Raw genomic sequence first — 27,986 nt, 5'->3', positions numbered from 1 at the left:
AGGGTTCTTTTAAAAAATGACTCTATTTGCATGACAAAGGCGGATGGCTTCAGGGTGCTGCAGGAAGGAGGGGGTGAGGGGTCCAGAGGGAGGCAGGAGGCAGACTAGGGTCTCTTGGACAGACACACTAGGATTGCTGGCTGTCTCCCAGTCAGGAGACCAGAGACTCTGATGGATACGCTGGACGTTGGGGCAGATGCACTGGATGAGGAGTCTGGACTGGATTTGGTTCGATTGTCTCCGGAGTGTGAAGTTTATCCCCAGATGACATGAAGGGACTTTTCTGCTGCTTTGGAGGAAAATGAAAATTGTACAACTGAGTAGAGAGCAACCAGGAGTCCGGACACACACTGGAAATAACCTATTGAGGACGGCAGTACAGATCTTTTACGAACAAGAAGTAGCCTACATCTGGATCTAGTGGAAGTATTATTTCCTGTAGTTTGAGTGGCTTATATCAGCTGGACGACACTGACTCAGAAATGACTGGAGCCCTGTGTGCTGGACTCATATTCCTTTCATTTATGGTAACAACTTTATCATCTTCCTGTTTGTTGACTGTTTATCTTCTCAAAATCATCATATGTTACACAACTATTTTCTACTAAACCTCAGCTTTTGGATGCTGCTAGTGTTAAATGTGCTGCACAGCTCTTGTAATAATAAAGTAAATGTCACTGCTTTCTTGTAGGTGGTATGTGAGAGTGAGCCAACACATGCTGGGCCAGACGAGGTGGAGGGCTCACATGGTGAGACACTCTCTGGTGACCATTTAGTGGCCAGTTGTTCAAGTTCGTAACACTGGCCTCCATGATCTGTAACTTAATCCATTTTAAGAATCATGATACGATTGATGCTTTATTGTATTTTAATTCATAATGCTCTGCTTTTTTTGTGCATCTGACACCCAGGACAATCCAGTCTGGTCCATTTAACGTCTCACTCGGCCTTCCAGCTGGTCAATGACTCTCTGGCCTTTTCCAGGGCTGACAGTTTTTGCAGAGGCCAGTTCAGCTCCCTCGCCAACCTGGACCAGTCAGAGGACCAGGAGGGGGCCTTTGAGCTGCTTCAGCAGACTGGTCTTCAGTCACCAATCTGGGTCAGTGATCCCAGCAAAGGAGCCTCCAAACCTGTGGCCCTGGCAAAGCAGTGTGAGTACAACCAGCACCTCATATTATAAAGAAAGTGAAGGAATACAAAACTATGTGAAATGTGCGATTTAATCACTGATTTGTTCTTCTGTTCTCATGTAGATGTTCAGTTCTCAGCTCTAAACTTCCCAAAGGACTCCCGTGAGGGTTTTGCTCGGGTCAACATGTCCTTCCCTGCGCTGTCGTCTGTCAGTGTGTGTGTTCGAGTGCAGTGGGACACAGAGTGGAATGAGGTGTCCACCATCTTCTCCTACGCTGCACCCGTCTTCACCAACGAGTTCCAGCTGCGAGGCCAAGTGGACATGCGGGAACGCATCCTGCTGGCGCTCATCATCCATGGGAAACACCTGCCGTACAAGGCGTCCTTCCCCAACGATGGAGCCTGGCATCACATCTGCGTCACGTGGCGCAGCAGCGGCGGTCACTGGGCTATCTATGTGGACGGGGACATGAAGGACACAGGCTCAAGCACAGACACTTCTAGGGATATCCATGGAGACGGGATATTTATTCTGGGTCAGGACCAAGATTCTTTCGGAGGGAATTTTACAGAGCCGTTTTTTGGAACCATCACCGACCTGAACGTTTGGAGTACGTCTCTGGAAATGAGGCATGTTAGTGCCCTCAACGCATGTTCACCTGTGACCCAGGAAGCGCTTTTCAGCTGGAACCTAGACCAGCTGAGCCGCCACCCAGTGGTGAAAGAGGTGCAGGCGCAGCTGTTTTGCCCAGGTAAGATCACCCTCTGTGCATGCTCAGTGCCATTTCAGTGATCCCTTTCACAATTTTTCCAAAAGGCTTCAACAAAGGGATCTTCAAGAAAGATGGGATTTATGAACACACTGAAGATGCTACAGACAGGGTGTAAACAGACCCCAGGTTAGCCAAAGATATTTGGAAGGCAAACAAAAATTTGCTCAAACTATCATCATCACATCGTGACAGTTAACCACATCCGATCTCTTCCCGATTCAGATTTTGTTTGTAGTTTTGTACTCAGTTTTCCCCAGACTGGGGGATTAGTAATGTTTCAGATGTGCTCACTTACAGTTTGACCTTCATGTCACTGCTCATACCTTTCATTGGACCAATGGTTGTCATCTTTTAAAGGGACAACGAGGAGTTTTGGAAAAGCGAAGCGTTTTCACACTACCTTTATGAGCCTCCGCGCGCACCGTAAAATTCTTTGACCGGCGCAAGACGGACTCATGTTTTCATTCATCAATAATTAAAGTCAGAGGTTCAAAGAGGTTCACATACCGTCGTAGTTCCGACCATAAGCGGCAATACGGCTGCGTTATTCTCATGACTCGCCACGAAACCGAAAGTAAAGAAACGCTGGTCGGCTCGACCAGCATTTCCGCCACCACTAATAATAACAAAATAACGATAGAGACAAAACGATATATTTATCGAAAATGGGCCCATTAACAAGTGTGGGTAACGTAGATTCATCCACATTAACGTGAGACGTTTTTATAACCGAATAGAAACTCCTCGTTGTCCCTTTAAGCCAGATAGAAACAATAGAATCATCAGATGTCAACATCCAAAAACTGTCATTTTGTACCTAAAATGTGAAACTCAGATCAGACAAAAATGTGAGCTTGGTATCAGTCAGCTCTGAAAACTCTGACATGATAACACCACTGCAAATCAACCTTCACACATCTACTCAGAAAGCAGAGAGAAAAGAAGTCCTTCAGCCAACGATGAGTGAGGATTGTCAGTCCATCAATGATTCAGAACAAAGAAGAACTTAAAATAGACTATTTGCAACACTTAATTTTCCTATATGTGAGCAAACATGGCCCACAGCTTATCTCACTGTATCTAGTATCCATGGAAACATATGTTTGTTGGAGTGGACATCTGTTTTGTTGTCTACAGCGCATGATGTAAACAAACTGACTCATCTTGTGTGTCGCTTCACATGTGTGTGGATTGCATTACGTGGATGTGTGGGCAGCAGCGCACCAGCAGATGGAGCTGCAGGGCTGCAGGAGTCTGCAGAGCTGGTCTGATCAGCGTCCACAGTTCAGACAGGCTGACTGCTCTGATCCACTGCAGTTCATCTGCAGGAGCAGCAGAGGTGAGACTCACACACTGTCCACAGCAACAGGCTTGTCTGGTTTAATTGTTGATAATAATCATGAAGTCTGGATGGAGTATGTTGGTGCAGCTCGTTTAAAGTGATGCCATACAAACACACACACATGCATGCTGCTGACACAGTCATTTCCCCTGATGTCACATTGTCTTTGGCACAGAGCGTTACCTGAAGATGAAGCAGATGAGTGATTCTCAGAGGTCTCAGCCTACTGCCTTCATGAACCATCTGATGAAGATTTCCAACAAAACCCAGGTAGATGAGCCATGAATCTCCACTTCCCTTCTTTATTCCACATCCGTCAGGAATTCACGTCTTTACACTTTCTGTATGTCTTCAGTTCAAATGTAATAAAATATTCATCACAGAAGAGATGGAGGACGGCCGTACAAAAAAAATAGTTTTAGTTGACCCTAGTATCTCTGCCCCTCTCAGGCTGTGCTGGGTCAGCAGCCATCAGCACTGACCAGCCTCTCCCAAGCGTCCGCCCTGCTGGACGTCTCCGTTCAGGCCTTGGAGGACACCCAGCAGGAGGGACTGCAGCCAGCAGACATGGTGTCCCTCATCCAGCTGCTGTCTCTGGCTGCTGATGTCCCCTCACAGCCGTCAGCTGATGCCACCAACCAGAGCCAGGAGAGCGTCCAAGAGCTCAGCCAGCACTTTGTCAGCGTGGCCGACAGCATCATCAGTGAAGACAGCGCTGCCAAGTGGTTGGCCATTAGAGAGGTACTGTATGTGGCTGCTCTGTGTGCACATTTCAGACACTGGATGCATAAAGATTTTTTTCATTTTTTGTGATAGTATCAACCTCAGATGTGGCAGATCATTTAGACTCAAAGACACCATTGTCTTTGAGTCTCCATTGGTTTGGCTCATTTCTTGAAACAGAAATTACGTTCTCAAAACTTTTAGATCTCTTGGCAAAACAGTCTTACAGTTCAGCACAACACCATAGCTCACTTGCAAAAGCACATATCTCTCCCAAAACAGTTCACTCGTATCAAAACTAAATTCCTTTCTCATATAAATAGTCAGTGCCGCCAAAATAGCACTGCAAGTCAAAATGTTTAGATGTTTTGTCACTATGGCAGAGGACCATTGAAATATCCCTCATGTCCACCTCTCAGTCTGAGCCCAGTCCTTCATTGACAATGGTTACTGTACTAGTTATTTTTTGTTTAGCAATACAATAATACGTAATACAATTGTGTATAAACTGAAAGAAAAGGTTTGAGATCACACATTGCGCTCATACTGCCAAGGAAATTGTAACTATTTTTATTCATACACATAAAGTAACGTCTATACATCAGGGTAAAAAGAAACTGTATACAGCATAATATACTGTGATATAAACGCATAAACAAAACACAAGGCATATTATATGCAGCCATACAGTGCTGTAAATAAATATATGGTATACACAGTATTATGTCCTTGACTAATTTTGGCAATTGAACAGATTATTGTGCATGTGATGACTTATACAATGTAATGATGCTGACATGTTTTGGAGAGAACAACCATTAGAATGAGAAATCAACAATCAGTTTAGATCAACAAGATCTATTTACTTGGAAATTGTGCTGCTAACTGTTGGCTACATGGACTGAATCATTTGCATAGATGTTCTAAGACATTTGCAATTTGATGAAATGAATGACAAATTCAATTCTGTTGTGAACAGTTGCCAAGTGGTTTGGAGGTTTGTCCATGTTATTTTGAGAATGTAATTTCTGTTTAAAGAAATGAGCCAAACCAAAGGAGAAAAACTGTAATCCAATGTATTTTTTCAACCTTGACACCGTAATTGTGATTAAAAAAAAGAAGAAGTCTATTTTAGAGGAAGCTTGTGAGACCCAATTAAAAAGAATTACTGAGGTACAAGTTCTCACAGCAGATGCCACATGGAAATGACTCTAAATCTTTTAATTCTTTACCTTGATTGCTGAATGAAAAGTGGGGTGGCTCCCAGTGCCAGCGATGCAAACAACCCAGATAGATTCCCTGCTCTGCATTCATCTTAAAATAAGAAAATGTTGAGAATATGAATTAAAATATTGAGTAATTGTCTATTATTCAATATTTTCATTCATATTTTCAACATTTTTTATATTAATACCAGGGCTGATATGCAAAAAACATCATATTGCTCAGTTGGACTGACTGTTTTTTTTTTTCCATCTTTTATTTTCACAGGGAAAAATAAAACATAAAAATAACGATTATGTTATTTGGTTGGTCTTGTATAAAACAAACATGCCCATTTACCAATGGAGAATTTGATTTGTAGACCAGGTCATCTCTGTTGTAACACAATCCTTACGGTGCTAACCATGCACAGCAATGGTGTGACACATTTTACCTCTTTGAAAAGAAATTTCAGCTCCTGTGATTTGGATATTGAATGTGTCTGCTTGATTAAAAGTGCAGCCCAAATAAAGATTTAATCTATAGTACAGTATGTTATGGTCAGGGGATCAAGAAGCAGGGTTATGATCAATAAAAATAGATGGATAGAAGCAGGGTCATAGATAGATAGATGGATAGATGGATAGGTGCTATTTCAGCTCCCAAGCACTAGAGGGCAGTGTGTCTCCATAGATAAGGTTTTATTGGAGCTCATCATCAGCACATGGATCGTTGTCACCACAAGAATCACAGAACAGAGCTGAAAACATGGTACCTGCCTGTTGATTGAGTTATAGATTAATTGTTCAGTTTCTGAGCAGAACCTGCTCTGATCCAGTGGACTGTTGAAACTTTCTGTTCTGCCCAAATCATACAACACAATCTTTATATTTTTGTCACCTCTGCCTCTGCAATATCAATATGTGTAGAGTGGATGTGTATGGAGTTGCGCCTTGTGGTAGACTCCCCCTCCCCACCCTCCCACCCTCCCACCCTACCCCCAAGCCTCTCAGTGCTCCAAGGCCACCTCAGCCCAGACTCAATGGATGAGCAGCACTCTGACAAACTGTGGCTGTACTCATCCACAAACCTACCTCGCTGTGCTCCCGACTCTGTTTCCAAGGCTCAGCTCTCGGATGGACGTATTGAATTCAGATTGAGGGGTTTCAAAGCAGACAATGGCAAAAATCCACGATTGTACCATGCATTATAGGCCCACTCCCACTCCAGCCAAACTGAATGTGGACTCTGTGTGGCAAACAGTTTATGGCACTGAAAGCGATTTCTCATGCAACATATGAATAGTCATTTTGAAATGTACCTCTTTAGCTTTGACGGTCATGCTCAACGGGGCAGTTTGGGTGAACACTGCTGCTGAGACGCCTCCACTTTGTGTGTTTTAGGTGGTGAATGGCCCCATGGACGTGGTCAAGAGTATTGACCGGATGGTGACCAGCCTGAGCCCTCGCCTAATGGCAGACACTGATCACCTGACCATTTACAGCCCCAATATAAGTGAGTCTTTCTCTCTCCCTCTCTCTCACACACTCACACTCTCTCACACACACACACACACACACACACACTCTCTCTCACACACACACACACACACACACACATTTGCCATACACTCCAGTCTGAGGGCACTCTGACACAATGCATTTCCTAGCTTAAATTTGTCTGCTTTACAGCAGCCTCTATTCTGAATCATTATGGTTGCTAGTAATTAACAGGTGAAAATACCTTAACATGAAGACAAAATGATCAACTGCTGAACAAAAACAGCGTAGAGTAGATTCTATTTTAATTAAATAAAATATTAGTGAAAGTATTAAAGCCTCAGTCCACTGAGAAATGCACACAGCCTTTTTTAAGAGACTTTAAAACCAGCCATCAGGACTTCTGTCACTTTCTGATGTCCCTACAAAGCTGTCACTGCTCTTAGCCATCCCCTGAAGCCCTGCCCACGCTATCCACCCGTCACCCTTGCAGGATTTGGTTTCTCAAGAACGAATGAATCCAGAAATATAGACCGTGTTGCCACCAAATGACTGTTTCTCTCAGCAGCCTTTTATAATTATAGCTGCTTGGATAACATGACGCTTTGTTAGGTATGCTAGTTTTCCCTCTTACATAGGGTTGGTGAGGAGACGTATACAGTACCAAGGTCGATCAGACAGAGATTTCTGTCTGTGGTTTCCCACCAGTGGATGGGCCTGCACGGGAAACATTATTACATAGTAACTAATGATCTAAAAATAGCTGTTATAGAAACATACTCAAATTGAAAACCAAAATTTCAGAGATTTATTATACAAACCACCAATCACAAACAAATATCAATGCAGCATATTTTCTACAATATTGTTCCATTCATTTGTTTGTTTGTTTTGTTTGTTTGTTTGTTTATTTTCACATATCAAAGTTAAAAAAGATATAACATAAATCCAAAACAATGTGAAGGGGAATGCCAAAAAACCCTCCAGGGGCTTGTAGGGTGGCATTCTCCGACTACAGTTCTGAGCTAATGAGCATACATTTGTGAGGTACAAAAGTCGTTCATACATAATAAATACAAACATGGTTTAACATGATTTAACATTGTACAATGCAATACAAAAAGCTTGATAAACATATGATAAGAAATATAAAATAATCCCAGTTTAGATAGGCAGGCCATGTGGAAAGTATTGGCTGGTTAGCAGGAGAGACTTTAGTGCTCTCCTAAATTGTTGTAAAGATAAATCAAAAAAATGTACAGGTAATAAATTCCATATTCTTGGTCCACGATAAAGTATACAGAACTGTGATTGAGAGGTACAGCAGTATTGGGTTCTAAGGTGACAAGAGTTACGTGTGGAATAGGTGTGAAATTGATAGTTGTATGCAAATATATAATGAAAAGATGATGGAAGGAGTTTGTTTTAGGGAACCATAAACAAATAAACCAATCTGAAGATGATTCACTTGATAAACACTGAGGATACCCGACTGAAGGAATAGAGGCTGTGAAGAATGTCTTTGATAAGCACAGCTTATTATTCTTACTGCTCTTTTCTGAAGCTGGTATATGGGCTTGAGCTTAGTTTGGTAAGTGCTGGCCCAAATGATGTTACAATAATTTATATGGATAAACCATTGCATAATATAACATAATGGCAACCTCAGTGTTGATCATGAGACGAATTTTACGAAGTATTCCAATGCTTTTGGCCATCTTGGTGGTTATGGCTCTAATATGAGGTTTCCAGGACAAAGATTCATCAAGCAGTATGCCAAGAAAACGGGTATAATGCACATTAGTTTAAGGTATTGTATCAATTTCAATTTTAAGAGAAGAGTTAGTTTTGCTGCATAAAGGGATTGTGAGCATCAAAATCTCCAAGGCAGCAATTCTATTTCCCCTTACTACTTTTCCAAGCTCCCCAGTCTTCATCCTCAGATTGCATGGTAGGAGCAATAGCTGTATTCCAGGGTTTAAATACTGTCTAGGTACCAGTATGTTTGTTGAAAGAACCCAGTCAGCTGTTAATTAGGATTGTAGCAGGATGCGTTGACATGATATTTGACTACTATGATTTGCAGTTAAAAAAACATTTTTCTAATATCATGTAAGGTTTAAATGACAAATGAAAATTAAACATATTGTAATCAGCCTGTCTGGAGGAGCTTTGCATGAAAGGATTTTCTTAAAAATCTTTGTCTTTGTCTGATTGGCAGCTACCGTCACTCTGCTTAGGTACGGTGATGTTCATACTGTTACAAAGTGCAGTTAAGAATCTACAATGCAAATTGTTAATGATGGTGAGGACAGCGACTCTCTCGACCCCATGCTAATCCATAAGGTCTCCCAATGTCATCTTTTTGTTTTTTATTGAGACATCGTGAAGCAAAAGTTATTGCTTTAGTGCATTTAAGGAACTTTATTCAGAAAAAAGGAACAGTACACTGTGTTCTCTGCTGTTGTTCCTTCTGAAGAACTGGAGGTGCAGCAGCACACCCTGCAGGAAGGATCCAGAGGCCTGGGCTTCTGTGGGCCTGACACAGAGGAACACACCAACCTAGACTGTATTTCAGTCCCACATCAGAAGATACAGGATCTCCATAACAACGGTAGGAAATTGCTGCAAGACACAATCACCTTCCTCTACTTACACGGACACAGCAGACACTTATTCAGACTAGTCTATCACTTTGCTGAGTGTTTGCAGAGAGAAGACACATTTTATTAACCTAAGTCTTGCCAATGAATGCAGTTTACAATGTACTAACGACAGACGTGTGAATGCAGCATGCATTCACCTACTTACACTCCAAGGTCTCGCAGTGAAGTGGAGATGGAGGCGCATTGTTGGGTTTTGCAACAACTATTCAGCTTAAACAATACATGATCCTAAATGAACTACATTTCCCTTGGTACTGTTTTATTTAACTGTCTGGTGCAAACTGAAGAAAGCTCCATCTCTTTGTTTTGTTGAATGTTCAGGCTTCAAGAAGCTCACGTTGGTCAACACGTGGTACGGCTCTCTGCGTCCCCGTTTCAGCTCTGAGGAGAACATCAGTATGGCTCCTACAGTCACAGACGGCACCCAGAGGTAAATGGATGTTTTAGGGGATTTTCTATATTCTTTTCTTTTTTCATTCTTTTTTCATCCATGTCATGAGATATCTTTTCACTCCAGATATTGCATTACAGTCAGTAAAGGACTTGTGGGCTCCGGTAACTGACATAAGCACTAACATAATAATCATGCCTACACATGTTTACCTGCGGTGGCGGAGATAGCTGAGTGTCATGGAAGAGGAAAACACATTCATATACACCATAAGAGCTGACATGAAGAAAACTACTTCCATTTTAAAACATGTACTATAAATGCATAAAACAACCACATAAACATTGCAATCTTCTCATCCATATTGCATCTAGCTGTTGTCAATTTAGCTTTGTTGTAAAAGTGGGTGATTAACAACTTCTCTGAAAAAAAAACAACAATTGATTGTGCAAATGAATAAGAAATTTGGGGAAAACAAAGCAGCACTTCCACAGCTTTTATCTCACCAGCCTGGGCTGCTGAATGTGCTGCATTAACAGGATTCACACGAAAATAAAAAGATAGTTCAGGCTAAGACAAATTAATGATTCAACAACAAATCTTGGTGATTATTATATTCACAACCAAACTCTGCCGCAAACTAAACAATCTAAAAATATAAAAGGACCTCTTTGGATTTGGGAATTTTGGGGATTAAGTCTGCAAAATTGTAATCAGGCTACATAAACGCTATGTAAGATACAGTTAGCCTAGCATAGGATGTAAACAAAAAGCGAACTTGAGGGCACATCTTCAAAAAATACACCCAAATGAAGAACTCTAGTATTTATGTCTCATATTGGTTTGATAAATGGAAAGGGTTTTTTTCAGACTTCATACTATTTATCCATTATCAAATCTATCTTGAATAACTTGCTCAATGTCTTTGGGTCTTGGGTGTGAAACTGACTTTTTGCTAACCTGTTCGCAAATGCTCACATAAGCTAAAACCGTAAAATCTCATAAAAGATGGTGTGAACCTACTACAATAATTACCCTTTGACAGAAGGTTAATAGAACTTGTGCTAAGTTTGAACAGATCAAAGGACTGTTTTTAGAAAAAAAATATTTCGAAGCCTTCGAGTAATGCAACACATATTATGTCACTGTGGTAAGAAAAATGTCAAAAATATGTTTTCTTTATTTTTTGGAGCAAAGCTTAGTCTATATGTAGGTTTGCAGTTTTCCCCTTGTGTCCATTGTCATGGTAAAGATAAATCTAAGAGCTTAACGCTCGAAATGTTGCCATTTTCTCTATTTTATGTAGTCCTCTAATACATTTTTGTATACTTTGGGAGCATGCTATTTGTCGCTTACCTCCCTGGACTCAGCTCCTGGCTACACTTTGGATGTGCGTGAGCTTTTTTCTTTGTTCAAAGATAAATCTGTACAATAAAGATGAATCTGTACATAACCAGGTATGTGGGCACAGTCCTGGGCTCCTCAGTCATATCCACCACTGCGCTGGGAGACGACCAGCCAGTCAGCACAGCAGTTCGCTTCCAGCTCCAGCACAGAGTACAGGTTAGCTCTTTGAAACTTTTTTTTTTTGTCCTTTTTATAGTCCTCCAATAAATGTTTGTATATTTGAGAGCTCCTACAGTGTGGCGAGTCCTTTCTGCTCTTTGATAGCTCTTTGAAACTCCCATTGCTGTCCCCACCACTTATTTGTTAATATGATATCCATTTTCATCATGTATTCTATATGTCCTGCAGATTCCCATCGGTACTGTGTATGATCCAGTGTGTGCCTTCTGGGATTTTGATCTCACGTATGTACCAAGGAATATTTTTGAAAAAGCACAGCCAGTGTGGAGGTCTCGGATTCCTCTGTAATGCCACAGTTATCTCACCTGTTTCATCACAAAAATGTGATAAATGCTGCAAAACTTTTAGATGGGAAAATATTTTCATTCTCAGCGTTCCTGTGTATATGCAGATATGTAAGTATGCGCTGTTTGTGTCTGCTTAGTCCGGAGGCTGGTGGGTGGTGGAATACCAGAGGCTGTGAGGCGGTGTCCAAAGAATATGGATACACCGTGTGCCACTGCAACCACACCACCAATTTTGCATTATTGCTGCAAGTTTATGAAGCCCAGGTAACATTCAAATTATCACTGTGTTTTTTGTGTAGGCTTTCATTTACGGCCTATGCTGCTATTTACAGCTCACGCTCTGTGTGCATGTGTGTGTGTGTGTGTGTGTCAGTGGAGTCCAGAGAGCGAAAATGCTCTGCAGGTGCTGACGTTCATCGGCTGTGGAGTGTCTCTGTGTGGCCTCCTCTTCACCTTCATCCTCTTCATCGCTGTGGGGTGAGTCACAAACGTCAGAGTGCACGCTGTAAAGCGCAGAGGGTGAAAAGCATTTCATAAAACTCTGCCAGATTCACTTCAATAAATGGGGAAAAAAAACAGAACATTGTGCTCTGTAGAAATGTGAATAGCACTGCATTTGTGAAACATTTTTTGAAAAACTGTCAACACTACCGTGAGATCCTCACTCATATATTCAGGCTGTGTGCTCACACTTATGCAAGTGTTTGTCCTTCCTTAATTGTGCAGTGTCCCAAAATCGGACCGCACCACCGTCCACAAGAACCTGATCATTTCTCTGGCCATCGCTGAGCTGCTGTTGATGTGCAGCGATTGGGCTTCTGTCAATGAGGTGAGATTTCACACGTGACACATTTGTAGATTTCAGGTGCATAACCACTAATCTATTATAATAACAACAATAATAATATTAACAATAGGGTCAATTATAACAATAACAACAATAACGTGAACAATGATAATACCTAGAACATGCATTTCCCAGAGAAAATAAATGTGAATGCAGAAGGCAGAATAAGATTCCTGAAGCATATAGAATGTATATGTATATGTATTGCATATTTCAGCAACAATAATGAATTGACCACAGTCCATGCAGCTACAAAATGAGGGAGAAGGTTATTGTATTTAATATTCATACAATCTTCACAAATTATGAGGAAAGCTATTGTCAACTGAATGGAAACTGACCTTGAGATGATTTATGCGAGAAACACTCTGGTGTCATGTGTTGGGTATAGAACCTTTTAATCAATGGTTTTATATCACTAATTGATTAAATGTCTGTGTTTTGCTCATAGCAATGAGCCTGCAGAGAAATATTAGTGTGGTGACCGGTCCCCTCTTTCCATCATAGACTGTTAATAATGGTTTTGAAGCTCAGAGTGAGCTGCTCTGCTGTCATCATCTTGGCAGTGCCTGACCCCACCAAATTTCTAGCTAAGTCAAAAACTGGACAGAGGAGGAGGCTATGTGGAGCCAAGACTTTGGTGTATGATGGTTTGGTGGCTGGTAACCATTCAGTCCTGTTACCTCCTGGACATCTTGGTGTCTTGCTTGAAGGGTAGCCCAAAGCTCATTCATTTACCAGCTAATCATCTCATTAACAAGCTAAAGAAGTCAGGAGTAGCAGACACTGAGAGCTGCTTATTAGTCCAACCCTACCACTGCCATTGGATAGTTTGTATTGCTTGGCTTGCTAATATCCTTATGTTTTATGTTTCCAAACCTGCAGGCAGCGTGCTTCATGGTGACAGCACTTCTCCACCTCTTCTTCATGGCCTCCTTCTCCTGGATGCTGGTCGAAGGCCTTCTTCTCTGGAGCAAAGTGGTGTCCGTCAACATCAGTGAGGACCGTAGGATGAAGCTCTACTATGTCATCGGCTGGGGTAAGCTCAGTGATTTGTGGTTGAGTTACATCAAAACTTACAGTACATCACACAACGTCTTTACCTTGGTTCAAAATGTACGCAACACACACATTCTTTTTACATCATGATAATTGACCTTGGCATCAGCTTTTGCTGAAAACATAGTTACCAGATTTGCCTTCATGTAAAACATACAGGAATCAGGCTTTTCTTCCTAATTATCTTATTTAATAATTGTCAGAATCAGCTTTTACTTTTAGTGGAGTTGTTTGGTTAGTGGATTATCCATCCTAACAGAATGTGTCACATTTTACTCTCTGCATCTATTTAGTGTGTGTGTGTGTGTTTGTGTGTGTGTGTTTTTTTTAAACATCAAACTGTTGGTGTGTCATTTACATAAAAACATAAAAACAAATGTTCAACACAGCAATTTCCTTTCAGTCATAAAGAGCAACAGTAAACACAGGAGAAAAAGTTTTCAGTCGACTGTCAAAGAGAGAAGAGGAGGAAGTATAACGGTGCTACAGCACAGTGTGGTTGAAGGACACATCAATAATCTCACATTTACACTTATGTGTTTAGCAAAAGATGATGACCTCAGTTGTAAAATATACTGAGAGTGAAGCTGACTTTTACTAGGAGAACAGTCAGCTGTACTAGATTAGATTAGACTAGATTAGACACACTGAATCTTAATGTTTATTTCTCTACAGTGTCTTCTATTAAAATGTTTGATTTTTGAGAAGGAATTAATGTTATTTAGTCACACATCACACAGTACTTTCTATTTAGCAATGTTTAAAAATTGGGTCTAATTTTTCATAGCTACACCAATTTACAAGTGAAAATAATGTAATAATGTATTTCCTTTTTTACTCAATTTATTATTAATGATTTTTTTTGTTATTATGTGTGATTGACAGCATCCTAACCAGTTAATCAGTATTTCCATGATCCACACTTTCTATAGAGCTATATACAGTATATATAGTATGTATATATTTCTTAATGCATAATGCCATTCTTAATTCAACAGAATGATTGATCACAGTTGACAGTGATATTTTGTAAATTCTATATTCCAGTATCTTCCCCATGCTTTATTACAGCACCAGACAGTTTTTTATTTCAAATTCAAACTTCTGTCTGACGTTTGAGTCCACAGTCTTCCTGACATCATGACAGTCAGTGCCTGCTGGTGGCCTGCAGTTTAGATAATGCAGTGAAATGTGAATTCTTAGGCTATTCAGGAATCTTTGTCACGACTTAATTACATTCAAAGCATCTTAACCTCTGCCCAGACATGTTAAAATGTGTCAATTCTGAAGGAACACCCCTATCATTTTATAACTCTTGGTTCCTGTTCTGATACATGTTCTGTCTTTAATCATGTAAATTGTACATTGTTTGCCCTTTTACAATGAGGAGTGCAATGAACACCAGAGCCTCTTGGGGTTGCTAGTGGAGCTTGAGATTCTGACACTTGTTCTTGCTTGTTCACACAAGTTATTGGCAAATATATTAGCTGTTGTGTATATATGTGCGGTGATGTTCTGCCCCCCTGCAACCTTAACCCAGTTAAAAAAACCCTGCAGCTGCTACTGTTCACCTTCCCAAACCCATGTTTGAGTGTGAGTGTGAGTGTGAGTGTGAGTGTGTGTGTCACACGCTGAGAACAGTGTGTGAATCCGCAGCACAGACACTCAGATGTTCCTCACAGCTCCCGTTGTTCCCCTTCAGACTAAATAGACAGAGTGAACACAGCAGACTAAATACTGTTTAATACTGTCACCTCTGCATGAATATTTTAAAACATACTATGTCCACACTTCATCTTTTGTTTCTGGATTGTTTTTCAGGACTGCCTGTTCTGATAGTCAGTGTAACGCTGGCAATATCAGTGGACAAGTACAAGGCAGAGGACCACTGCTGGCTCAACGTGAAGACCGACACCATCTGGGCCTTTGTGGGACCTGTTATATTTGTCTTGGCGGTATGCAGTCTGTGTTGACTTGTCATAATCTTTTACATTAGTTTATTTTCAAACGTTTAAAGGAGGTCAAGGTAAAGAATGGGACAATAATAACCATAGTGTGATAATTCATATGGTGACAATTTGATAAGCAGGGTCTCTTTTTTGTTTGAATCCGGCACAAACAGCTGCGTCTGCACCTGCTCGAGCACTCACATTGTTTTGATCCTCACCAACTCATCCACCTTCAGTCGAGTTAGCAAGTGATGTAGCAAAAGGCAGAGAAGAAGATGAGGGAAAAATATCCGACAATGATTTTACAAATGTTTTATCATGAAAGAAACTCATTTAACATCTTTATAACACCTCAAGGATTCAGTGAACACAGTGGATTTCAATGGGATGACTAAATGAGGGACATAGTTCTAGACTTCAGTAAAAACATAGGAGCAAGTCTCGAGATGAAGATGAGCTTTTGCATTTCCCTATCCATATTTTCTCTGTATTTGACTTGGTCCTGGTTTAGAGGAAGAGGCAGAGAGCAAGTAAAAAAAAGAAGTAATGCACATCACTGAAAACTGATTTCCCGCAGCCTGAGCAGGAGGCTAAACTTTCCCTCCTCTACATGTGAGCTGGAGGCTAAGTGGATCTGCAGCGGCACGTCTCCTGTTTGCTGGAGGCCATGTTGATGCTGTTGTCCTCTGCCTGCAGGTCAATGCAGTTGTGCTGTGTCGGGTTGTCATGGTGACCGTTTCCAGTGCTCGTCGCCGTGCTAAGATGCTCAGTCCAAGCTCGGCATCAAAGATGCAGACCTTTGACCTCACCTGGTGAGATACAATGGCTTCTTTGCCTCTCTCTGCCATTTTCTCTCTCTCTGTCTCTCACTCCTCCTGCTTTTTTTGTTCTCTCTTTCATGAGTCTTTTTTCTCTTGTATGCCCACGCTCCCTCTCTCCCTCTCTCTCTCCCTCTTTCCCTCTCTCCCTCCCTCTCTCCTGCTCACTCACACATACACACTTGTTGATCCTTTCTTGGTGGAGCCAGCAATAGTCAATACAGGCAGTGTGAGAGAATGGGAGTTTATGTCCGGGAGTCTGCTGTGGGAGTTGTCTGGGCTTATCAGCTTAACACCTGGTCCCAACACAACTGTGTGTGTGTGTGTGTGTGTGTGTGTGTGTGTGTGTGTGTGTGTGTGTGTGTGTGTGTGTGTGTGTGTGTGTGTGTGTGTGTGTGTGTGTGTGTGTGTGTGTGTGTGTGTGTGTGTGTGTGTGCGTGCATGCATGTGTGTGTAGGGCACATCCGGGTTCTGCTGTTCAGTAAATTCAGATATCTTTCTGTGTTGTAGGACCCGTCCAGAAGTGCTGAGTTCAGATTCTAACTTTAAATGATTGAGGTGTATCTTTCATCTTTGTTTTGTGGCTTGTTGAAAGCAGTTCTGCCCTGTTAAACCAGTTCATACCAGCTGAATCTCATGTTTTGAAAAGCTCCAGTTATTTCTTTAAAAAGTTGGACAGTGCAGTTTGTACTACTTTCTCTTATTTGCCAACTAAAACATGCATATATAGTTTTATGTCAGTGTTATGTGTCTCTTAGAAGTTCAGAGTTGACTTTTATCTATTGTTAAGCCATATGCCGTTTTTTAAACACTTTTGTGTTTTTCAGCTGTATAAAAGTAATAAAGGCTATTTGAACCAGACGAAGAATTTTAGTCAGTGTAGCTCTGGATCTGAAGTTACTGGGCCAAGCAAGCAATAGCAGCTGTTCTAAAATGTTCTGTGTCCTCGAACAGAATCAGAGAAACATAATTTTGCTGCTGACACAAAAAGGAAAAGTGAAACTCCTGAGATAAAAGTGAGACTGGCTGATGTGCTTGAAAGACCAACAGTAATTGGTTGATGAGAAACATACAGCAGTAATATTAAAAAGAATACTGATAAATACATAAATACAACTTAATTAACAACAGATTAGGCACGTTCAAAATTATATGAAAACTAAAATCCTACATGCTGATCAATACACAGCTGTATGCATGTGTGTGGATATCTGTAATTGTTAATTAAATATATTAGGGCCCTTACATTTAATCTGACTTCAGTTTACCATCTGCATTGCCAATTTCCCCCATCATTAAAATGTTGGTACATAGTCTGAGCCAGCATACAGGTGAAGCTTGTTTTTTATACACCCCAATCTTGAAGTGGAGCACGCATCTTTCAGGTCTGTACGGGTACAGCAACTCCTGAACAACTGATACTGAAGGAAGCAACAGGGCAAAGCTGATGAAGACAACAACCTCGATGATCCAACAATACTTCAATATGTTGAATCCATCTTATCTTAATATTTTGACATTATATCGTGCATAATATTTGTGCATTGTATTGCTCCTATGGTGCTGATAACTATTTTCAGCAGCAAACTGATGAAGGAACATGTTGTCCAGTGCAACACTGAGTCACACTGACGTGTTTCAGTGGAAACAGAGGAGCTCCATCTGCTTCGAGGAATACATACACAATCCTTGTCTGCAAAAAAAAACCAAAAACACTCATTGTTGGATTTGTTTTTCTCTTAAGATTTGTTGACAATAAGAAAATGTAGATTATCACAGCGTCGTCCTTTGAACACTGACAGCCTTGTTTCCTCTGTTTCCTTTACATACATACTATGCCAGCCAGTCAGAGGCTGAGCAGCAAGCATAACATTATTTGCCTTTTCAATGTGTCAGGCCTGTTTACGTTGCTATGGTTACGGGCTGATAGTAGGCTACACACACATATTTCTAGTAATTGTGCTACAGTATACCTGTATGCAAGCTTGTGAGATTTCGAGGAGCGTTGCCACGGATGCCACGTGATTATTTCTGGCAGAACATTTTAAATTACTGTATGCACCGACATTAACGGCTCAGTTCACCCACATTCCCAAAGACCACATTACTCTTGACAGAGGGCAGACCTTCACTGTGAGGCACTAGTTTCTATTGAGTCCATCAAACCATTGATGGGAAGCGTCCTGAACAGTAGAAACAATTACTCTGGGAAGAGATGCTGATGTAAAAAAAAAAAAAAAAAAATGTAACATACAAATGAAAGCTCATTCACTTCCATGGCATTTTGATAGGGGTCAGAAATCTCAACACCTGGACAAATAAATCCGAAAATCATCTGTAATGAGATACCTCAGGAAGGAAGTGAGAAATTTAGATTAACCAGCCTATTAATGCACCGAATGACAACCTGATGATACACGCGTCACATAAAGTCTTCCAAGTCTCCTTCATGTCGTACTTAGCATCAGTTGTGAGTGTTACAAGTAAGTGAAGACGTCTGCACACTAGGGACATTTTTCTGTCGGTGCTAATGTGCACTTTCAGAGGTTAATACATAGGTCAGTACGCTAGAAATAGGTAGGTGTTACTAATATATGTTATGGCTGAGGAGACGCGAGGGTCTCTTCATATTCAGGTAAAAAGTCCTTCAACCAAACATGCAGCAGCTCTCTCTTCTTCCATCCAAAATTTCTATTCACACATTTTGTCTTATGAAAATTCCACAACGCCATTCCCCCTCTCACCACGTCTCTTCATTCCCTCATAAACGGCCTGAAAGTAGATGTCTCTGCCAGCTCAAGAGTGTTATGTGAATTCAGGAGATTAGAGGGAAAACGACTTTCAAAAATAAAAGGGAAGAGCCTTCTCTTCCCTTTTATTTTGAGTGCTGGCTTTGTCCTTGCAGACACAGTGCAGTCTGAAAACTCAATCTCTCTACCCAGGTGCAGCAGTGTGACAACAATGGTGGTTTGAACAAAGGCAACCTTTTCTGCCTTGCCCCATGAAATGGTTATTGGCCGTATAAGCACCAGGATCATTGAAAGGATGATTGCAAAGGAACAGGAGTATGACTGTGGTAGGCGTAAAATCTATAGCTGTGCAGTGATGTTTGATGTGGATTCAAGGAGGAAATATTCGAGAAGAAAATGTCATCAAAATACCTTGAAAACTCCACTTTGCTGGGTCCTTCTGTCTGCCTATACTCCTGCGTAGTACTCACCAATCAAATGGTGCCACAGCACTGTGTGAAGTTTGGTTTCGCTGGTCTCTTCAATGTATTTCTTGTGCATATGTATCGTAGAATATGTATTGTATTCATGCACCAGCAATATACATTTCTGATTCATGTATAACTGTTCTATATATGTGTGTGTGATGCAGGGCTGTGACTCGTCCAGTTCTCATCCTGCTGCCGGTGCTGGGACTGACCTGGCTGTGTGGAGTCCTGGTCCATCTGTCTGTTGTGGTCGCCTATGTCTTCATTGTTCTCAATTCCTTCCAGGTAAACAACCTCATTCTCATATTCAAATCTAGTAATAACGTTTTCACATTCTGGATTATTAGAGTCCAATTTACTGTATGTTTACAGTTCTTTAACTGAGTTAGTTTGCTCTTGCTCTGTTATACTGGCTTTCGGCCTGGCCCATTAGTTTGAATCAGTTGCTGCCAGTGTTTCAGTTACATCAGTAGATTTTGTGGCGACAGGCGCTGCTGCACATTTTTCAGCATGTGTTCGGTCTTGAAAAAAAGAGCATGTACGTAAATACCGTAAACTTCATGGTAAAAGGAAAAACATCAAACACACACACATCACATAAGATTAATTCGAGGTGCATAAGATTTTGTGCTGCGATGATCAGTCTGCTGACACGTTAGAGAATAAAGTCATAAGTCAAAGAGCTGCAGTGAGCCCAAGTTACCCTCATGTCAGCTTGTAGAGCACATCCATAAAGGCTTCTGACCGCAGCAGTCTGGCTTCAGATACGACCTGTGGCCCTTTAGCCCTTTACTACATCTCTCTCTTTCTCTTGTAGATAAATGTACTGCACTGGATTTTTATTTTATTATTATATCATTTATTTTTTATTCACTTGATGACCTTCTTAAGCACTTAATGTTGTGCCAGTAGAATGTAGCAACATCAATAATACCTAGATTGCCCGAGTATGGTTTGCGTAAGCTACTGCCCCCATGGGACCATGACAATATTTCACAAGAGTTATTGAAGTTCTACCTAATGAGTTTTATATGAAGGACGGAAATTGTTTAATGATAAATAAATGAATGCAGAAATAAATAACTAAATGCCTGAATAAATGATTTTTGTTAATGAAAAATGCTATTTCTGTATTTATTTATTTATTTTAACACTTCTGCTTTTATTTATTTCTATATTTCTACATTTCTGCTTTGATTCATTTATGTATTTCTGTGTCCATGTGGTAATTTGGTTGGCAGGATTGGTAGTAGCTGGGCAAACCAGACAGGAGGAAATGATTCATATTAAATCTATAAGCCATTAGTGAGTTGAACAAGCATGTTTCCCAGACCTGTGCAGCTACTGATGGAGTATTTGCATGAGTATGAACACTCATGTGTGTCACAGTGTGTGATGTCTTTATCTGCTCATCTGCAATTTGTGCTATATAGCTGTGACTGTATATTCACGCACCTTTAAGTGTGTCTGTTCTTTGAACAACGGGTCATACCACAGTGACCTTCAGCATTCCTCCCCTGATAACACGCAGTGCTTACTTCCTCTCTCCCTCTCTCTTCCCTCTCTGCCCACTTTTCCATACACTGGCTCTGTTATTTTTATGTCTTGCACTTGTTCCGTACGTCTCCTCTCTCTGTCTTTCAGTCCACTTCTCTCCCATGCTCCTCTGCAGTCTTTAGTTAATCAAAATGAGCTAGCCTCTGAGTGACCCCCAGAGAGCGGCTAGTTAATTTAGATTTACTGTCGGTGTCTGACTGAGGGCAGATAACACCACAGTAGGAGTTCTTCCTCATGGAGGTAGAAGGATGATGCAGGACCAGGGCTGATTTCTTTTTTTAAACACACACAAGTAAAGTCTTTTTTTTTAATGGGCCACAGTCTCAGAGTATATGCCTTATGAAAATAGAGTGGAGGTCCAGTTGGCTGAGGCAGGGCTGAAGCCCCCAGCTACGATGTTGGTGCTGATGTTATCGGCCTCCAGATCGGACCTCCACCTGACACTGACTGATACAGAAACGTGGCAGACAGAAGCAAATTCTGTCTGGCACGTTTCTGTATCAGCCAGTGGCAGGTGCTGATGGTTTACCTGGGCGAGGCTACAGTCTGTCAACAACTCCTCCAACCTGAAGAACCACACAGATCTTCTGAAATAGTCCCTACAGCAGCATTTACACCAAACCTTGGTTATTATACCTACCTTCATCACAGTAGTTATGAAGTTATACAAACAGTCACTGCTTGGTTAAGTTTAGAAAAAGATCAAAGTTCAAGTAATGACAATAATGACACAATGGTTAACTTTGTCATAAAGTTATTCCTAAAAGTTCTGCATCCATCCTCTTCCTAACACCAGCTTCATTACACTTCTCCTTTTGCACGTGAATTACTGCAGTCGCCAACAAATCATCATAATCTGGGTCATAATAAGCTGCTGTGCACACGATTTACAGCCTCAAAAACTCCTCCAGAGAGCTTAAGAGATCATGGAATGGAAATATATATGTTGGGATGAAAACACTAATGTCCTTTTGCATAAAGTCACAGCTCTCTCGAATGGATTCGAAGCTGGCAACTGTGTCATTTATTTGTTGATTTACTTCATATGGGACTGTGTACAAATTACATTACATTACAAATTTGGATGTTAATGTTTTCTGTAAAGGAGGCAAAAGGTCATTGAATTGAAATGCCTTCAAGGCGTACCTTATATAATTTGTAAAAAAGATCAAATTCTAATCAGTTCATCCTTCAGTCCAAATTAATATCTGTGCCTAATTTGAATCAAGGCATTTCTGAGATGTGTCCACGAGAGTAGTACGAGAAGGACTGGCTGTTGCAGCTGAGGCATAAACATAAAAACATATGAGATGGAGATGGGGCAAGGAAAAAGAGAGTAGAAAACTGACACTTTCTGGGTTTTATTTCTCAGTGTATTGATCTGAAGTCATGTTAAAATGCATGCAAAGTAAAAGTCACGCATTTACTAATTTCAAATATTTAAATGGAATTTGTTAAGCTTCCTTGCAGCTGCAACTTCAGCAAAGTTGTTTTTCCAAAGAAAGACACAACAGTTGATCAACAATCACTGTGGTGGCACGTTAAGCACAGGAAGTTTGTCTGTAGCCCAGAGAGCTTGTCTAGACATCCAAACAGTGAAACTCAGAGGGAGTCACTGTTGGATTATTGTGTCCTTCAATAACGGTCCCTGTATCTGACTGTGATTACACTTACTCTGATTGTTAACACAATCGCCCAAACACAATCAGAACACAGTATCTACTCCAGCTTCACCTCCACTCACATCACTGCCTTTATCATCTATCTGCTCCCAAACAGCAGAGAGAGCGAACAACAGCAGCAAGAACCCATCAGTCTATCTGCTCTTCTGCCCAATCAGCAGCTCCCCTCTTGGTCTTTCATATCCTGATTGTCAACACTGTCAACGTTTTGTACCGTTAGTATGTAGTAGTGTGTAACTGAAAATAGCATTTTGAACGAACATCAAACAAACAATTACAGACAATTATCCTCTGTTAGGCTGAAGATATGATCAAGCTGGGGATAATGATCCTAAAATGCACATATGACTTTTTGTGGAAAGATGCTGTGTATGTGGCCAACTATATGGGCTGTCCTCTAGTTGCCGTCCTCCTCTGGCCTTTGTGTCCACTCTTAAATTACGCCTGATGGCTGTTCCAACAATGCGTGTATGTAGAAGTGTAGAAGCACTACATGAGGGGCGCTGTGAATGTCTGTGAATGTGTGAATGTGGTTTGTAGTGTAAAGCACTTTGAGTGATAAATAAAGATAAGAAATAAGGACAAGACTAGACAAGTGCTGTGCAAGAGCAGATCTTTTATCTGATATATTTTGAAAGACTGGTTGAGTTTGATACTACAAAGTCATTCTGACTTTAAGGGTCTCGTTACAGTATGACGGTAGATGTCCACATGTCAGGTATTGGTTCTAGTACTGTGGAAGTATCAAAGCTTTAGTCCACAGAGGAATGCAAACAAGCTTGTATTCAGAAGCTAAGCTTCAAAACCAGCTTTCAGGGCTCCTGTAACTTTGTTTATTTTGGGTCACTCCAACAGTAGATTCAGATGGGGATTTAGTTCCTAGTTCAGAGAGACAACAGGAGGACCGGCACAGAGGCAGAGTGATGAGCTGCAGGGACAGGGACATCTGCACAATGTATTAAAACTACTTTTCCCTATGCACAAGCATACCTACACTTAACTCAGACAACTGTTTTGTGAAGTAATATGCAGAAGTTTGACTGCCCACAAACGGAAGTTCCAAAGGAAAGATCTGTTTGACAGCAGATAAAGTGGTGAAAATATTTAAAATAACACTTCAATATAAGTTTTTCCCATGGCCATGTTTAAAGTGGCTATAGTATATAATTGATCTGCCTCGTCCATCCACGGCAGCTCATCATTCAGCTTCTGCTGCTTGTCAACACCCAGAGCTGATCTGAAGTTACTGCATGTAGCACACTGACTATAAATAAGTACCTCACACACAACTCCACATTAAATTACCCCAACTATAACTTTGAGAACTGTACGAGCCTGCACCACTGCAGTGAAGCATGAATCCAATCTGGATTCAGTTCAGATGAGATCTGAATGCCACGCCCTGATGAATCCAACTGAAGTTTGTGCCAGAAGGGAGTAGAAACCCACACAGATTGAGAGCATGAGGAGGAGGTATTTAGCAATTCTCTATTTGATGGTCAACAGAAAAGAGATATTTGACTGAGGCGACAGAATGGAGCACTGAATGGATTTGATGAAGATCTATATTGCCAATAAAAGCCACATAAATGGAGTTTATTCTCCCGCACATCTTTCACATTTACTTTCTTATGTGTCCCTCTCCTCTCTGCAGGGCTTGTACATCTTCTTGGTGTATGCTGTTTACAACAGTGAGGTAAGAAGGCATTCAGTCCATTGTGAGTGGCGTAGCCTGTCACCGCTCTGGCAGAATATCAGAATGTATCTTTGTGAGGCTGCCAATCAGTGGGTGTAAACACTGTTTCCCATTTAGGTGAGGAATGCCATAAAGAGGATCAAAGAAAAGAGAAAGGCCTTATCTTTCACGGTGAGTGAGTAAAAAACTCAGCATTGATCAGTAAAATAAATTCCCTCTTTATACATGTGTGTTTTACCAAATCTGTTTTGTAGGGTAGTAACAACTCATTGACCTGTGATGTATTTTCAGAACTGTTCCCAGCCAACCAGCTTCCTGCCATCCCAAAGGGCTCCGATGACATCCTGGTGCCGCAGTCCACCAACCCCATCCAGCCCCGAGACCAGTGACACCTCTGGACCCCCCAGTTCAACCTCCACATCCCTGGTCATCAAAAATGGTAGGAAGGTGGTGAAAAAAAAAAACCTGTGTGATTTTAATGAGTTAAGGTTGTTGCCCCGTAACAGTCTTTCTAACAGTTATTCTCTTAGTTTTCATTGGGTTCGGCAGCAGTCAGCTGTACAGACACAGCACTGTTTGATTAAATCAAGAAATTAAAGAGAGAACCGAAAGATTTCTCTCTGTGAATTCTCATAATGTTCTTTTGTCGTTCATATTGTTTGTGTTTTGTGTCTCTGGGTTGTCTTTGTATTGTGCTTTGTGTTTCTTGTCTATATTTGCTTCATGTTTGTGTCCTTGCATAAACAAATGTATTGGTCCCAAACAACAGCTTTATATACAATTGGGTACGTTTTTGTCTTGCAGAGAGTTTCAGAAAGGAGAGTTTTGTGAGTTTCTCATTGAAACCAGCATCAGGAAACCAAGTAGGTAGCATGTCCGCATTGTCAGTGCACAATGTGTTGTCATTTACCACATTGATTGAATGTGACTGAATGTTTGTTTTTGATTTTCATAGGTGGTCCAGCTGACTGGGTTCAAACCATCAGGTATAGTGCAGACATCTCTGGACACTACTCATTTGGCATGCTTCACATCAAATAGAAAACTAGACTAGAGAAAAATGAAGGTTTCTGTATGTGATGAAGAGCTGGATGGTGGGTAGGAGTCTGGTGTGTGTAGTTAGCAGTGTTAGCTCCTGAAGTGTCTGAACTCAGTGTGTTGTTCTGCACACGAAGCAGTGCAGAAAGTCAATAGTGAAGTGGTGCGATTGTGTTATGTGATTCGTTGTTTTGTCTGCTCAGAACAATGGTGATTGAAATATAGCAAACAGCCACAGCAGTTGACAAAAACCCCACAGCAACGGGTCCTCCTGACAGCTTCTTCTACTTTTTCTACTGTTCACGTTTGTTGTGACACCCTTACACCCAAACTTTTCAATTGATGATACAATCACAGGCTAATTTATGATGTCAAGATAAATCATGAGATCCTCTTCAGTCGGTCTTTTTTCACTAGTGGGAGCAAACCAAGGCGGCATTAAATGCATATGGGAGGCAAGAGTAATTGGCCATAACAAATTTCAAAATAAAACAGGAAATCATACAAAGGCCAAAGAGTCATTTGTGGACATATCATGACAATTACAATATAGTGTTGAGTTGTTGAGTTACAAACTGATACTTACAAATTTTTTTGTTGGACTATAACAGCCGGTTTAGCCCTAAAAGGTAAGGTAAGGTAAAACTTGCTTATGTTGCTTGCTTTGTTGTACAGTCACAAATTTTAATGACTGACTGACTGACAGATTATTTTTCCACCACTGGTCAGTGCAGTGCTGAGCATCAGTCTACTGAGCCATTTTGGTTTCAGGACTGTTCAGGAACTGCAGGGAAAAAGGGGGAGCACTTCCAATACACTGAGCTTTGTGTCTATTAATGCAGATAAGCTACTTTCATTCTATGTAAAGATTATTCCAAAAGGAGGCAAAAGAATAACTGAATATAAGATACACTAAGCAGAGGAAGCAGGGGAGAGGGACGGAGAAAGAGAAGTTCAGTGAGAAGGTTTATAACAATTTATAACATGTATTCACACCACTGAAATGAGCTTGTGCTGTTACCTGTTTACCCTTACTTCCTGTATATTTCACAGCTCATTCTCATTCTCTTGTAGCCCGTGTACCTTCAACCACTACATGTCAAGAGTAATCTGAGCTTCACCTGCTTCCTCTTTGTCTACATTTAAATCACACCATGTATGGAGCATTTTGAAAAAAGCCTTGAGGATGAAATAAAAAGAAAAATAAGTATTTGCATTTATGCTTTATGAAATTCCTCATTTAAATTGGCTGAATGAACAAACTCATATGTTTTTGTTAATGTCACCACTCAGGAGTGTTCAGAGGTGGTGGTGTTTTTTCATGTTGAATGACTGGGTCCTTTTAATGTGTCTAATTTTCACTTGAGGAAACACAGAATAGTATTTTTTTATAGACTGCAGTGACTGGGAACATGTGTCAGTAGCTACAGTCTGAACAAATATCAGCAGCCGCTGATCACACAGCAGATATAAGAAAGAATCAGGGAACGGCTTTTTATTCTCCCCAGATTGTCTTCATTTACCTGAGGCATTAGGCCTCTGTGAAAACCCGCCTCTGTGTCTTTTGTTGATTTGAATGTGCGTGTGGACACAACAGATGGTCCCCAATGTCTGCGGAGGGTTAAGTCACTGTCATTGGCTCTGAATTGCCATGGCGGCATGGAGTAGGAAGTTTGTAATAGCTTCATTAAATGTTTGGCCCCTCTGTGAGGAACGCCTGATGGATGGTGTTCTGAGTGCTGCTGGGTGTTCATTGTTGACCGCCGAGACAAAGGAGAAGTTCATTCCCTTAATCAGGAATGGACAGCAGCGGCTATTCACGTTGACGGCCATTAACCACTCCAACACCTGCTCTCTCTCACTCTGCCTTTCATTTCCCTCCCTTCTTGTTTTCTCCTTTGAACACAAACACACTCCTGTGATGCAAAAAAACATTAAATGTCAGATTTAAGCCAGGAGCCATAGCTAATGCCTCGTTTTATTTTATTGCAGGTTGTTGAACTGCAAATGGAGTGGATCCCGACAGTAACTTATACTGGACACACACACACACACACACCGATCCCACTTAAGGAAGAGCTGTAAGAAGACGAAGGTGGATGAAAGATGGAGCGGTGAGCTCGTCCCCTCCTTACACTGTCACTGTTCTGTTCTGAGTTCAGATCTATAATGTCCAGAAGATAATCTGATTGTTATTGTCGCCTGAACTGACTTTAGCTTCCTGTTTCTGAAGCTAAAGCTAAAGACGAGACACGCTACTGTGTCACAGCAACGTGAAAGGCTCATGAGTAGAGATATCTTCATGAGAACTGTAAACGCATAGTTTTTGTCTGTTATTCTCTGTTATCAGGACTCATTTCCTTGTGTTGTACTGGGATGGAGGCACAAAACTCAGCAGTAGCTAATAAAAGTAAATGGCTGTATTTGTATGACTAGATTTACATGCATTCATTCTGTTTTTACTCTACCAAAATATTACTGACTCTCCTGCACAAAGCAGTGAGGACAATCTGACTTCATT

General features: G+C 41.0%; 1 protein-coding gene across 2 annotated transcripts; it reads left to right on the top strand.

The window, feature by feature from the left end:
* The first annotated feature begins 116 nt into the window (after positions 1–116).
* adgrd2 (adhesion G protein-coupled receptor D2) lies at positions 117–27,902 on the top strand. Of its 2 annotated transcripts, none has more exons than XM_085786328.1 (25): positions 117–527; positions 692–749; positions 912–1,151; positions 1,254–1,883; positions 3,121–3,243; positions 3,422–3,516; positions 3,697–3,987; positions 6,576–6,687; positions 9,151–9,285; positions 9,659–9,767; positions 11,186–11,291; positions 11,484–11,539; positions 11,740–11,866; positions 11,976–12,079; positions 12,329–12,431; positions 13,335–13,488; positions 15,330–15,463; positions 16,154–16,269; positions 19,657–19,777; positions 24,386–24,427; positions 24,545–24,598; positions 24,719–24,866; positions 25,232–25,290; positions 25,383–25,413; positions 27,458–27,597. In XM_085786328.1, the coding sequence occupies exons 1-25, from the start codon at positions 483–485 to the stop codon at positions 27,463–27,465; spliced, it is 3,201 nt and encodes a 1,066-aa protein (XP_085642454.1). In that variant the 5' UTR covers positions 117–482; the 3' UTR covers positions 27,466–27,597. The 2 variants fall into 2 exon arrangements, with proteins under 2 accessions (XP_085642454.1, XP_085642455.1); XM_085786329.1 differs by having other exon boundaries at positions 154–527; positions 3,124–3,243; positions 27,458–27,902.
* Positions 27,903–27,986: the final 84 nt, after the last annotated feature.

This window comes from Trachurus japonicus, chromosome 9 (assembly GCF_045865225.1).
Source record: "Trachurus japonicus isolate A0001 chromosome 9, Traja_1.0".
NCBI classification, from domain to species: Eukaryota; Metazoa; Chordata; class Actinopteri; order Carangiformes; family Carangidae; genus Trachurus; species Trachurus japonicus.
This window is presented reverse-complemented; position numbering and strand designations above follow the sequence as displayed.

Coding starts and splice junctions, on each gene's coding strand:
- adgrd2 (XM_085786328.1), top strand. CDS start 483: ATGACTGGAGCCCTGTGTGCTGGACTCATATTCCTTTCATTTATG. Junction 11,292..11,483: donor AGCTCCAGCACAGAGTACAG/GTTAGCTCTTTG, acceptor TATGTCCTGCAG/ATTCCCATCGGTACTGTGTA. Junction 11,540..11,739: donor TTCTGGGATTTTGATCTCAC/GTATGTACCAAG, acceptor GTGTCTGCTTAG/TCCGGAGGCTGGTGGGTGGT.